This window comes from Dermacentor albipictus, chromosome 5 (assembly GCF_038994185.2).
Source record: "Dermacentor albipictus isolate Rhodes 1998 colony chromosome 5, USDA_Dalb.pri_finalv2, whole genome shotgun sequence".
NCBI classification, from domain to species: domain Eukaryota; kingdom Metazoa; phylum Arthropoda; class Arachnida; order Ixodida; family Ixodidae; genus Dermacentor; species Dermacentor albipictus.
In genome coordinates, this window is record NC_091825.1 from 10,615,902 (window position 1) to 10,630,847 (window position 14,946).

General features: G+C 46.4%; 1 protein-coding gene across 1 annotated transcript in view; it reads right to left on the reverse strand.

Moving 5' to 3' along the window:
* The window catches only part of LOC135917934 (uncharacterized), a 99,462-nt gene extending 86,520 nt beyond the window's left edge, over positions 1 to 12,942 (reverse strand). The window contains exon 1 of the mRNA XM_065451574.2: positions 11,972 to 12,942. Within this exon, the coding sequence (XP_065307646.2) occupies positions 11,972 to 12,942 (971 nt within the window). The remainder of the gene's footprint in view (positions 1 to 11,971) is intronic.
* Positions 12,943 to 14,946: the final 2,004 nt, after the last annotated feature.

The window sequence follows — 14,946 nt, forward strand, 5'->3', positions numbered from 1 at the left end:
TAGAGGCTTTCATACATTGGCGTTTCTTGATCAGATCTTTCGTCTCCTGCGATAGTTTACTGGTATTCTGCCTAACGGAGTTACCACCGACTCCCATTGCACGCTCCTTAATGGTGCCCACAAGACTATCATTCATTTCCTAAACACTAAGGTCCTCTTCCTGAGTTAAAGCCAAATACCTGTTCTGTAGCTTGATCTGGAATTCCTCTATTTTCCCTCTTACCGCTAACTCATTAATCGGCTTCTTATGTACTAGTTTCTTCCGTTCCCTCCTCAGGTCTAGACTAATTCGAGTTCTTACCATCCTGTGGTCACTGCAGCGCACCTTGCCGAGCACGTCCGCATCTTGTATGATGCCAGGGCTAGCGCAGAGTACGAAGTCTATTTCATTTCTAGTCTCGCCGTTCAGGCTCCTCCACGTCCACTTTCGGCTATCCCGCTTGCGGAAGAACGTATTCATTATCCGCATATTATTCTGCTCCGCAAACCCTACTAATAACTCTCCCCTGCTATTCCTAAGGCCTATGCCATATTCCCCCACTGCCTTGTCTGCAGCCTGCTTCTTGCCTACCTTGGCATTAAAGTCGCCCATTAGTATAGTGTATTTTGTTTTCACTCTGCCCATCGCCGATTCCACGTCTTCGTAGAAGCTTTCGACTTCCCGGTCATCATGACTGGATGTAGAGGCGTAGACCTGCACAACCTTCATTTTGTACTTCTTATTAAATTTCACAACAAGACCTGCCACCCTCTCGTTAGTGCTATAGAATTCCTGAATGTTACCAGCTATTTCCTTATTAATCAGGAATCCGACTCCTAGTTCTCGTCTCTCCGCTAAGCCCCGGTAGCACAGGACGTGCCCGCTTTTTAGCTCTGTATATGCTTCTTTTGGCCTCCTAACTTCACTGAGCCTTGTTATATCCCATTTACTGCCCTCTAATTCCTCCAATAGCACTGCTAGACTAGCCTCGCTAGATAACGTTCTAGCGTTACACGTTGCCAGGTTCATATTCCAATGGCGGCCTGTCCGGAGCCAGGAATTCTTAGCACCCTCTGCTGCGTCGCAGGTCTGACCACCGCCGTGGTCAGTTGCTTCGCAGCTGCTGGGGACTGAGGGCTGGGTTTTGATTGTTGTGTTCATATAGGAGGTTGTGGCCAGGTACTGCACCAGGGTGGCCAATCCTGCTCTGGTGAGGGAGTGCGTTACCGGTACTGGTCACCGGGACACTCCAGGCCTGTTTTATGCAATTTTATCAACACGCGGATTTTTTTTTTTTAAATCCGGTAGAAAATTGCCGGCACCGGGATTCGAACCACGGACCTCTCACACACGAGGCGGGTGTTCTTCCTCTACACCACTGCTGCAGAAAAAAAAGAAGAAAAACTAGAATAGCTAAAATGTATGTAATTCGTAGCTTGTCTCCCCACGATTCTTGATTCTGTTAAATCTAGCCCATGGATTACCTCTATTATTCTGGGTTGTTTTGATGCATCAACACCGCATCCGGAGGCCTTCACATTGAGTGTATTGCTACAAAACATTTTCACAGTGTAAGGGCCATGTTCTCTTGTAACTGGTTTCCACATGTCAAGTTTGTCTTTCTTTACATTAATGAAGTGACATACCGTTAGATAATACAAGCTTGAGAATTGGAGGGTTTTTATAGGGGTCTTTCGTTGCCCTTTGCCAAGTCGTACTTTTGAAGCGCTTATTCGAATGTGTGAGAGCAGCTCATTTGCATAGTATAAGAAATAAATAAACAGGTTATTTTCACAATTTATACACTTCGTCACCACGAAAAAAATTGTTTTATTGTTTTCAACCTGCTATGATGTTTTGACTGAGAAAGATATATTCAACTTGTTCTGCGAGGCACGCAATAATTGCTGTGGCATATTTTATTGCGCAACACTGGATACAGTAGCTAACCATTATTGTTACTCAGACGAAATTAGTAGCACAATGCATATGATCAGGCACATAGCATATAATTATTGCCCTTTTTAATTCATGCCCTTTTTTTTAATTGCACAAAAGCTACTGCACTGAAATAGTATACTATTACATACTTAAAAAGCACGATTTTATACTACGACAATAATCACTCATTCAAATGTTTATTGTAGTGGCCGGGAGCAACTAGAGAGCCTCTGTACTGGTGCACTTAACGAGCAATATGTGAGACAAAATGTACAGAAACCATGAATGTGGTAGGCAAAAAAATGGAAGATAGAGAAACAAGTAAGGAAAAAGGAAGAGTAAACGGCAGTTAATCCTACGTGATTATCTACAGATACACAAAACACAGGAAACTAACTTTGAAGTATGTTTTGGAGTCGAGTCTTATACAGCACAATCTTGCAACAAGGCCAGGCAACGAATGTGGAATGCTACCTGGTATACTGTTGCGGCACGAACAAATGCATATGATCAAAGCTTTAGGGAATGCATAATGTCATGGACCACCTTATACAGGAACAAAAGGTGTGATTAAATCTTGAATCTAGAGGTGCAAGTTGAAGTATATTTGAGAAGGCTCAACTGCGGTCGCCAGAATGGCAAAAGTGGTGCTTTAAGATATCAATTTATTCTGGATGTGTTCAATGAGGTCAGAATTAGATTTGCTTGTTGCACCCCCTCCTACGGAGGGCATACTCTAGTAGTTGGCGGCACACAGCAGAATTTCAGGAACACAATAGGCAAGTGAAAATCGTGCAATATACGGCATGCAATTCCAAGAGCGTGAAGGGCATGTTGTGTAATTACCTATGTGAAGAGAAGCTCAGCATTTTGTTGAAGTACACACCAAGATCTTTCATTTCATCGACCTTAAGGAGTGGAGCGTCATGTAGGGTGTATCAAAATTTCACATGGTGCTTTTTCTGCATATACCTTAATGTCATAGTATTGGAAGCATTTAGGAGTGCTTATTGTTTCTGCACCAGTTTGAGAGTGAAAAAATGTCTTTTTGGAAGCCGATGCAGTGGTGAACACTGTTCACAGTCTCAAATAGTTTTAAGTTGTCGACACACAAAGTCATGCTGTTCATTTATTAAAATGCTCTTAGCACTAACAGAAATCAAGGAATCCAATATCGATTCAAACACTTTTGATGCACTGCAGAGGATAGATATAGGTCGGCAGTTAGTAACTGCACATCTAGCACCTGATTTGTGCATGGACAATGTCCATGCTACCGTCCGAGTGCTAGAAAAGGTACTAAACTTTAAGGAACTATTGAAGATGTATGTTAGAACAGGGAACAAGTATGCTTCCATATGTCTTAACCCTTTCAGATGCCACTTTATCCCGTTGATTGAAAAGTTGCTTTCACCCAATCTCTTGCATTTTCAGAATTGTAGAAAGTGTACAGCTGCAGAAAATATTAAGAATTTTCAAATGTTTAGCGCATTTTGTCAAGTTTACAAAACTTTAACTCCATGCAAAAACTCACTACAGGAACACAAAATATGAGAACATGTACTATTTCGTGTTTTGAAAAGCTTGAAAAGCACTTATCCAGCCACTTGAAAATTATGCCTGGTGCATGATATTGTAAAAAACAATGAAAGAAGAGAACCAGCTACATACAACATACTGACACAGAGTAAAAACACCCAGCCATCTACCTTCTCACTCATTCTGCTAAAACATTCTGCACATTATTCAAAATTACAGCACAGTTCCAATAATAAATTTTTCAAGATGTATGAAACACGTTTCAAATACCATTACTTTCATCAGTGCTTTTGCTATTGATGCACTCTCCTGCTGTGCACAATTGTGTAGAGAGCGCCTCAAAGGGTTAAGCTCTGTGGAAAAAATACCATCAACACCACAAGAAAGAGAAGGTTTAAGGCACTTCATACACTTGAAAACAAGGTTTTCATTGACTGATAGCGTACACACTACGCCAGACTGAGAAGGAAGGTTACTTGAAGCATATTTCACACCATATAGCAAACATAAATGTTCTCCAAAGGCATCAGCAGTGTTCGAGACAACACCACCATTTTCATGAAGAAGACGTACATCTTTGGCACTCTTTTTAGAAGAGTGAGAGCGTACAAAGCTCCAGAATTATTTTGAATTATGTGTCACGCTGGCTTCAACACAATCAATGTGGTCGTAGTGATGATTCAAATAATAATAATAATAGTAATAATAATAATAATCTTAGTGGTAACTTGGCACTCTAGACTAAAAAAAAAAGCTGATGCCTGTATGTTGGAGCGTCTGATAACCAGCCATCTAGAGCAGGAATTTGCAGGATGCAGACGACACCTCCTTCCCCTCCACATGCACATGCGCGTACACACACACACACACACACACTTGCTCAATAATACAGCATGGCACACACGCACACATTCGACGGGTGCACAACACACAGGAGTGCTAATTCAGTCTGGTTCCAAGGAAGGAGAATCCAAATGGCCAAGGGGGGTGAAGAGAAAGCTCTGTATGCCAAATATAATCATGGAGTTGTGGTGTCGGGCCACAGAGGCATGATGAGGGCTCGGGGTGTGCTGACCACTTGTTCAGACGAACTCAAGAAAGATTAGTGCTGTTCAAAGAACCGTCAAGTACCCTGCAGTATAGACTAGTGCAATGTTGCGCTGGTATTGCAGGGTGTGCTACTTGAGGGGTTTGTGGCAATCCTCGTAGGGTGGCATGAGCTTGCGACAACCGAAAAGACGAGAGTAGAGGGTGCGTGTTGTCCTGCACTGAACAAGCTTAAGTTTGTTAGCGTCGTGAGTTTGGTACGGGAACAATACTGATGAGTAGTACTCAAGTCGTGGCAGAATGATAGAAGCGTAGAATGCTCGGAAAACCTTACGTCATAAGGGAAGGGAGACACGGAACACAAACCCAAGAATGGGCCAATGCTTATATACAGTGCTGGTGACATATGCGGAAAAGTTGATAGAAGAGCTAAATGTTACACCCAGAATGGGAACGGCCCGAACTGTCTTTATAGAGGTGCCTCCATGGAAGTAGGTTGGACGTGCAGCAGTTTTGTTGTGGCTGATACGTATGGCAGCACTTTTCGCAGTGCTACTAAAAAGTTTGTTATTGTAGGCCCACTCATTCACCTTTACGGAATGTATTTATTGCAAGCACATATGCTGTGCATCGGCATAATGTTGTTTTGGAAGTGTTCACTCGTTAATCAAACACATTCTGCGCAGATGCATTAGTAACATAGTTTTGAGTAGATCTTTGTCCTGACTACAATTTATAGTATCGCAGCAAAAAACATTTTAGTAGAGGCTGAAGGGATTCCAGCAGTTTAAGCATACCGACTGCACTCACACAATGCACTCACACCAGGTACACTTTCCATAAACAAAACGTGAGATAAAAAATCAATTACACTTTCACTGACTCAGTACTTGCTGCTTCTGAAGCGGGCATCGAAGCAATCGTGGTATATGCTGCAACATGCATAGGTCTTGCATGATGCAGGTCCTGCTATGCACTGCACACAGGGCACACGTTGCAAACAGATCATTTCTTTTTGCAGTGCTCAACTATAACGACACATTGACTCAAACATGACTGCGTTGTCATGTATGCTTCAGTGCGTCAGTGTTCTTGATTGCTACATGAGCGATTTATGCCCAACTAGCCCAAAAGACGGACGCACTAGAAAGAAGTGAGTGAATGAGTACAGTGAACTTGTACTGAACTGGATTCACATGCCGAATAGAAGAGCACAGTGTCAGCTGAAATGGGCGGCATGGCTGATAATGTAAGTACTTCCCATAGTTCGGCTATTAGCGTCTTTCACTTTCGGAAGTTATCGTTGCCACTAGAAACAGCACAGAACTTGCCCGTTAAACTTGAGTCGCCCAACACCTTACGAAACATGCCGCGGTTGACCACCCCCAAGTTCCACATGGTTCATTTACCACATCACATGTCAGGAGTGCCATATTTGAAATCACTCCAGCACCAAACAGACCTGAACCTAATTTCCTTCGATAGAGTTTCTCAGCTGGGTTCCTTCACTCGCCAGTTACGAACTCGATGGGCGCACTAGGCCTACGCGTAACGTAAACAACATCGGCGATAGGCGAGTGCTGATTGTCCAGACTTCAGAGCTCGTAAACATGTCTCCGTTCATTTTGAGCACAACAATATACACACACAAGCACAGACGTTGCGGCAATCGTGATTCGGTTGGCTGTTTTAGCAGACAATCGTACCAAGCCCGGTGGAACCCAGTGGGCAGGTTGGATTAGTTGGCGTCGTTCGAAGTTGCTTCGGATCCACGTCGCGCTGCCACAACCCACGGTCGTCGGTCGGTCGTGTCGTTGTCGGCCTACTATAACAACACTGTCTTTCAGGAACACTGTCGCGCGCATCGTGCGTCCAAAGAACTCGGACGATCGTTGGTGCCGGCGCCTTCGCACAGTCGGCCGTCATAGGTATAGCAGCCAGAGGATTCGCAGCCTCCGATTGGTTGACGCTTGCGACACGTCGCAGCCTCTCATTGGTGCACGCCAGCGCAGCGTCGCCTCACGTCGGCAAACTTCTAGCATCGGCAGTAGACATAATTGCTGCGCGTCGTCACGCTTTGCCGTGCTCCCGATCGACACTTTTGATGCTTTTGACGCTTCGACACGTGCCGAAGCTTTCCGACGCATGCCAGGGGTTGGGGCATAACATTCGGGGCGCTTTATATCGCTGCACGCTCTCACTGCAATGGGGCAAAGTGTTTCATAAACAATGCATAAAGAATTTTTCTGGCTACGCGCACGGTTTCCACCGCAAGTGCGTCGCGCCTCGGCAGGGAGCTATTGCTACCTGCAAGTTATTCTTACCTGCACAATACATATGCTTCTGCTTCTTGTCAGCCACCATGCAAGGGCTGCAGCCTAAGCGCTTTCAGAACTTTAAGTCCTCAAAGCTGCGTAATATTTTTAAATATGCTGCGAATCCGGTTGAATCCTGCATTGAATGCAAGTATTGCAGCTCAAGCTATTTCTCGGCTGGAGAGGGTCACGGCCGCAGCAGCATGAGGTTTCTGAGCCCTGCTCAATTTCAGTTTCAGAAAAGTACTTACAGTCGACTCCCAATAATTCGAAGCCGCTTAATTGGAATTTTGGGTTAATTAGAAGTGAAGTGCTGGTCCCGTGAGTTTTGCATGTAATCCTATAGAAGAAATCGCTCGATAATTCGAAGTCCTCATCCAGTAATATTGTTTAATTGGAAGTTAATTTGCAGCCGGGATCCTCGAGGTGACCATCATTCTTTGGTAGAATGTGCAATTCTTCAAGTGTTGCAACAGCTCCATGCTCCGCGTTGGTGTCATCACTACCGCAGCCGCCCGCAACGCCATCCTTCTTCGAGCGGTGCGATTATTCATTGCTACGGCTGGCGTGGCCTCCGCGATCAACTACGGCGGGAGGCGAAGCGGCTCCCGCCGGAGGCCACGCGCATGGCCAGAGCTGATCGCGGAGGCCATGCAAGTGCCATAGGTGCACGCAGCGCTGCATACTGGCAGTGGCGAGATTGTGCGAGATTAGTCTTGCAGCGTGCACAGCGTATGTTGAGGCGTGTGTTGGTCGAGCGCCTTTGTGCGGGTAGCAAGGGTAGCACACTCTCAAGTTCAACAAATGGCCACAGAGGGCGAAAAAATCGACCGCACGCCGCTGCTAACAAAGCATGCGTAGTAGCATCACTTCAGGATGCTCACATTAGTTTCAACATTTCCCGGTAGAGGCGTCGTCATAAGGGCAATTTTATCTTACAAACTTTCTCTTACAATTACGGAAGCATTTTTGTTACATAAAAAACAGGGCAAAATTATCATTGCTAATTAGATATTGTACTCTTTTTTAGTAAGTTTATTGTTTCTTCATCATTATAAACGCAAATAGCGTTCAACATCGTCAATCTTTCACGTGACCTCTGGCCGGGATTTAAAATCTTTACCAGTATTTTCGAGTGCACGGCGGCACGGATTCCTTCGTTCGTACACTCAGACTGGTTGCTTCTTTGTTTCTAAAACTAGTTTCTTGCGCTTCGATGTCTCGCGTTATTTAACTTGGGGTGAAGTTACGTGTTGCAAGCGGACATGTAAGCCCGGAAGTTGGGTTTCGGTCGTGAGCTATTCGGAACACGTCTGCATCGAAACGGGAGCTGGATTTTGCTGCGGCTGACAACGGCAATAACGGTGAGTCATTTAACACCGCTGCTTGAATCGTTATATAACATCCGTCTCATTACCTTCCATGCGGGCACAAGTTAACGAACTAGATCCTGCATTACATCCTGCATTACATATGGGCAGTCAGGATCTCAGTTGCTGTTTCGTAAATAAACCTTTACTTGCAAGGCTGGCGTTATACACACACAACCAGGAAAGAAAGAGCGATATCGGAACGCACGTCTCATTTTTCATCTTATTGTAGCCGTGGTCGTAGGTGACTGAGTAGCCTTATCATTATACATATTAAACTTTTTTTTCGAGTCCGCCGGCAACTTCTTTCGTCCACAAAACTGAATGGTAAAATGAAGTGAAAGTACAGAATTTAATGTATTAAACAGTTGCAAGCGTGATAATTCACCCATATTTCGTACTTGTTGGTTCCAAATGTTCTTGCCGTTCAGTTTGGTTTACCGTAGGGCATTTATTTTTGCAGTAGTGAAGCGGTGCACCACGTTCGTGCAGAAAAATAATGCATCAGTTCTAATAGCTTCCTGACTTTCATGCATTTGCTTGTGGAACGAGCAGTGTGACCTCTTCTAGTGTATAAATGAACGCACAAATGTTCTCATTTGTGATCTTAATTATACTTAAGCTGTTGACATGCATTGTAGTTAGGCAGGCATCAATTTTATGGACAATAGCAATATTTATTTAACATGCTGCTTAAGCATCCTAGAACAGACAGCGTACATTTGCATGTGTTCTGTAGTCGCAAACCATTACAACATATATGTCACACCTTTTTGCATTTCATATTGCAAAATTTTGCTTTTTCGATTTCTGATTCAGTCAAAATTTCTGTTCTAGACATGCAGTAATGAGGACGGCACCAGTATAAAGCAACACACTCCACGCACTAAACAGAAGCTGCTGCCTGCCACAACAAGGTCGTTGTATGGACGTTGGCTACTACTACAAGGTAAACAACACATGGTTCAGAAATAAATATGTTTGATATATGCTGTATTGGCTTGCTGCTTGCAGCAGATATGAATGTTTGTTCATATTTATGGTTCAGTATAATTGGTTTGAACATAAAAGAAAACACACATGAGTTTGGCTAATCTGTGCTGTATCTCATGTGTCACCGTTCTGCCCCAACAGAGTCTATGCCAAGCACATCTTGGTCATCACAGGAGCTCCTATCTGCACCAACAGGAAGGGGCTGGAGCCGAATTTTCAAGGCTTTTACACCACGAACAAAGAAGCGCATGCAGAAGAATATGGATGAGATATCAAGTCTGCAGAGGACTGTGTTAAGACTGAAAAGAGCTTCAGCCACCATTCCACCAGCACAGGCATTTGGCTGAGTCATCCAGGTAACTAAAAAAGGACTTTCTCGGAATTCTTCGTCTTCAGATGCACCTGCAACATCCGACCAAGCAGGGACAACGCTGGCAAAAAGATCGAATTCCGTCAGTTTGCCCTTAATCAGCTTCCTAGCCATGTCAATTCCGTTTGTGCCAAGTGTCATTTTTCTTCTATAAATGCAAGCTTTTTCATTGCCCATTTTTGTTAGAGATCATTCATCCTCATGCAAACATAAAGGTCAACCGATTCTTCGCTGATACTTAATACCAGTCACTGTCTAGTAGCCTAACATATTTGTAGCAGTATCTTCTAGTGTATGTTGTCATGCACAATTCCTCTCCTGCAATAGCTGATGCAGCATCGGCATGTGTCTTGCATTAACCTATGCACCATGTGCTATGCACCATTTTACTTTTCTTGATGTTTTTAGCCTTCAATGCCTGCAGAGCAGAGTGGCTTCTCTCTCGAATGGAAGCTTTCTCATTTTCCATATTCCTGGTCTCGTTGATGATTGCTCTTCTTTCTCGATAGCCTGGGTCTTTGCGCAAGCTACACTGAAGTGATTGATCGCAGAATCTGGTTTTGCTGCCCCACTTGGTTGTGGTAACTGTGTTGCGTTTGTCAGATGTGGGTGCCTGGTCAGTTGCATTGGTAAGCAGTCCCTCGAGGTAAGCATTTGCTCCTGCAGTCCGCAAAGCAACATAGACTCCCAGTATACACACACCGTAACTGGTGCCCCCGTTCGTTCTTGCCTGCTGCAGCCATGGGCAAATTGTGCTTGCGGCCTACCTCGGCCGTGATTTGCTCAAAACGGAGACCAGCATATGTGCTTACATGGTTCAAAGTGTATGAAGTTGATAGCCGTATGGGTGGAAAGGCCCGCAAAAATGGCTGCCGAAGGTGATGCCCACAAAAGCGACTTGTCCACATTGAGACAAAGTGGGACACAAAGTGTGAGCCACACATTAGCGGCCCTCGAAAGAAAATAAACGTGCAGGTTGGAAAGAAGTTAACGCTAAAATGCCGGGTAGTCCATGTCGCTGTGTTGGTTGCGGCAGCAGATGCCTGCGTCACCCGATTGCTTCGCAAAGCAATTTGGGCATATTTAACGGCGACTGTCACTGCAAACAGGTGGCACACTGTCCAATCTGTTTCCGCTGCTGGTTGTCGCTCGTTAACCTGACCACCACGTACAACGACGATGGTGAGCCGTTTACGAGCTCGCGTCAATGATTCCAGCATATCTCGACATGCAAATTTTATTTCTGCTATTGCACGAGTATGTACACTGAAGAAGTAAAACCAAGGACACCGACCAACATAGAAGTGCTAAAAAATGAAAAAATCTAAAAGACGTTTTGGCTTCGCTACGGAAGCCTTGTTCACAATGGGATGACGGAAGGTTCAAGGAAGCTTATGTATGCTTTAGAACGTGACGTAAGCAGCGCGTGTATGACGGTGGGAGGGTTCCCTCATTTCGATTAAGCGTGTGACGTGTTTTTTGTATCTCCAGTGACTCCAGATACAGACGCGATTTTTGGTTTCTTTCTTGGCCGATAATTCTTGAGCGATCCCAGTCGATATCATGGCCCGTTGCATCCACGTGCTCGGCAAGGGCATTCGACACTGTACGCTTCTTTTCGACATCTTTCTGATGCTGTCTCAGTCTCTGTTTGAAGTTGCCGGATTCACCGATGTATGCGTAGTCGCAATCTGCGCAGGGTATCTTATATACCACGCCGGGAAACGATTCTCTCGGAAGCCTGTCCTTTCCGCCGACGAGCGCTTGCCTCAGCTTACAAACGGGCACATGCGCCACCTCAACGTCATAACTGCGTAGAACGCGAGACAGGGTTTCGCTTATCCCTGGAACGTAAGGTATGGCAGCACGCTTTCTTGGTCGCGGATTGGTCGGACGTGCAGGATTGGACAGACGGCGCTCCACAGCAGTCAAAAAGGATGTGGGGTAGCCGCTTGCCGAGAGATCACCTCGCACGTGGTCCAAGTCAGTGGGACGGCTTTCTGCTGTGGTGCAAATGCGGTTCGTACGGTTGAGCAGTGAGGCAGCAACCGACCTTTTGTGAGCGTCAGGATGAACGGATTGAAAGTTCAGGTAGCGGCCAGTGTGTGTGTCCTTACGGTACACGCTGAACGAGGGCCGTCCATCGCGTCTGGTGGCAAGTACATCTAAAAAAGGGAGTCTGCTGTCGACCTCTGTCTCAACCGTGAATTGGATGGCCTTTTCTTGACTGTTTAGGTGCGCAGTGAACAAATCCAAAGCACTGCGCCGAATCAGACAGAAACAGTCGTCCACATAGCGCAGAAAAACTTTTGGCCTAGGGCTGAAGGACGCGAGAGCACGCCTTTCCAAACATTCCATCGTAAGACTGGCAGCGGTAACAGAGACGGATGCACCCATTGCCGTACCGTGGACTTGCCTGTAGAAGACCTTGTCGAAACAGAAGTACGTGTTTCCAAGGCAAAAACAGAGGAGCCTCTTGAGGTCGGGAACGTCAATGGGCGACCTGTCTGGCAAGGTCCTGTCAGATTCCAGAGCAGAGGTGCATGCATCCACAGCCAAGTCAGTCGGAATTGAGGTAAACAGTGATACCACGTCGAACGAAACCATCACCTCGTCATTGTCTAGAGACACGTCACGAACTTTTTCAATAAAGTCACAGGAGTTGCTCACGTGCGTTGAGCTCTTCCCGACGAGTGGAGCCAGAAGCTGGTGCAGGTATGCGGACAATTTGTAGAGAGGGGAGCGAGTGTAGTCGACGACTGGACGTAGGGGGACGTTAGGCTTATGAACCTTAGGCAGGCCATAAAGTGCAGGTGCAGCACCGTTATGACAGAGAAGCTTGAAATACAAAGACTTGCGTTCGGGAGCTACGAAGCGGAACACGTCAGCCAGGAGAGTCTGGAAGTCCCTCTGAACCTTCAAGGTCGGGTCCCGAGTGAGCCGGACGTAAGTGTCCTGGTCATTGAGCAGAGCCAACATCTTGTTTTTGTAGACAGCCGTGTCAATTAGCACTGTTGCATTCCCCTTGTCGGCGGGAAGGATCACGATTGCAGTGTTTGCCTGAAGACGCTTGACAGCTTTTCGTTCCTCAACGGAAAGAGGGGAAACAAACTTCCTCCGGTGCAGACCAGAAAGGACACCAATGGCTCGGGTGCGAGCCTCGTCACGGCGGGACGGGTCAACTTGGTCAACCTTTCGCACGTCAGGTGCAGGTGCAACATTGAAATTCAGACCTAGCTCTAGGACCGAGGCCTCGGCTGGGTCGACGCTGTGCGAAGAAAGGTTGTATACCGTAGTTCGTCGGTTGTACGGCCGGTATGGTCTGGTAGATTCCGAAAGTCTGTCAAGCTTGACACTGTGCACCAACCCCGCATGACGGGCACGCATGTTGGCTTCAAAGTTGGCGTGCAGCTGGATACTTGCAAAATGATCTGGACAGTGGTCCTCCAGGCGGCGACGTGCAAAAAATGCCTCGTTTTCAAGCTTCCTAATACTGTCACGACAGTCCTGTATCCTTGCTTGAAGCAACAGCCTCTCAGTCTTTGCAACTGAGTATGTACTCAGTTGCAAAGAGAGTACTCAGTTCCAGAGTATGTACACTGCTTGTATTCTGTCAATAAAGTCGTACGTTCTGTTCACTCACTTGTGGCTTGTTTGTATGGGCGTCAGTAGAGGCACTTGGCAATTAGAACACACCAGCTACGCGGCAGTGAAGGCATTGAGGCATGCCGCATAGCCAGCAGGACAAGCACGGCGCGTACCAGCATACGCTACCGGCAAAAAGCGGCCATATTGGATTTTGTTCTAAAAAAAAAGTGTACTTCCGCTTCCGGATTGAGCAACGTCATCTGGCGTCCACCTAAGTAAGTTCCATGCGCTGCCGCTGCTTATTTTCGAACCACTGCGAAAGGTACAGTTTCCCTTCTCTAAGTTGGTTCTTTATTCTATGCGGGTAGCTCGTAGACTAAGCGAGCTAGGTTGTTCCACTGGTGACTCGGAATTGACTGTACCTAGTCGCGCAGTTTATAGCCATGGCAAACCATGGCTCTTATCGCACGCTCGACCTGGCAAAGAAAGTCGAGGTTTTGAAGGAAGTTGAGAAGGGAGGTGCCGCCAAACAAGACATAGCGCGGAAGTACGGGATCAAGCCGAACACGCTTTCAAACTATATCAAGAACAAGCGCACAATAATGGATGCATTTGAGAACGACAAGTTCAAGACTTCTCGGAAGCGATTGCGCACTGGCGCTCACCCAGAGTTGGAGAAGGCTCTGCTGGTTTGGATTAGGGAGGCCAGGAGCAACAAACTTCCTCTCAGCGGAGACATCGTTGCGATGAAAGCCCAACGCTTGCAGCAATGTTGGGGATCGATGACTTCGTTTCGTCAGATGGATGGCTGACACGCTTTAAAGATCGCGATGACCTGGTTTTCAAGAGTGTGTGTGGTGAAAAGGCGTCCGTTAACCAGGAAACATGCGCCACGTGGAAGGACGGAAAGCTGCGTGAATATCTCGCCGAATACAGACCGGAAGACATCTTCAATGCAGATGAGACTGCACTCTTCTATCGGCTTCTACCAGAGAAAACCCTGACATTCAAGGACGACGACTGTGCTGGGGGCAAACGCAGCAAGGAGAGTGTCGGTGCTGATCGCGGCAAACATGACTGGCACGGAACGATGTCGGTTACTTGTGATCGGGAGAGCCGCGAAGCCGAGATGTTTTAAAGGCGTGAAGACGCTGCCTGAGGACTATGAGGCGAACAAAAAAGCGTGGATGACGGCCGAAATCTTCAAGAGCTGGATAAGCAAATTGGACCGCAAGTTTGCTGCTTCGAACCGCAAGGTGTTGTTCCTTGTCGATTACTGCAGTGCTCACGTGAATGTGCCAGCCTTGAGTGCAATACGCCTCGCATTTTTGCCTGCAAACACAACGGCTGTTTTGCAGCCAATGGACCAAGGCATCATCAAGAACGTTAGAGTCCTGTACAAGCGGCACCTCCTCGAGCACATGATTTTGTGTATGGATAGCTCCACAAAGTACGAGGTGAGCCTGCTTAGTGCCATCCACATGTTGGCGCGAGCATGGGATCGTGTGAAGCAAGAAACAATCGCAAACTGCTTCAGGGCTTGCGGTTTTGTGGCAGCTTCTTCGGAGGACACTTCTGAAATTTCGGCGGAGAAAGCGTCAACAAGCGAGCTTGACAGCACTGATTTTGGTGATGCTCTCAGGGACGTCAATTTTGAAGATTACGTCGCCGTAGACAATGCGGTCGAAACGTGCGGTGCGCTGACGGATAGCGAAATTGTAGAGATTATTCGGCCCCACAAAGCGACCCAGGAAAGCGACGATGACGTTGAAGGCGAGCCACAACCTAAGGCTGCCGATGTAG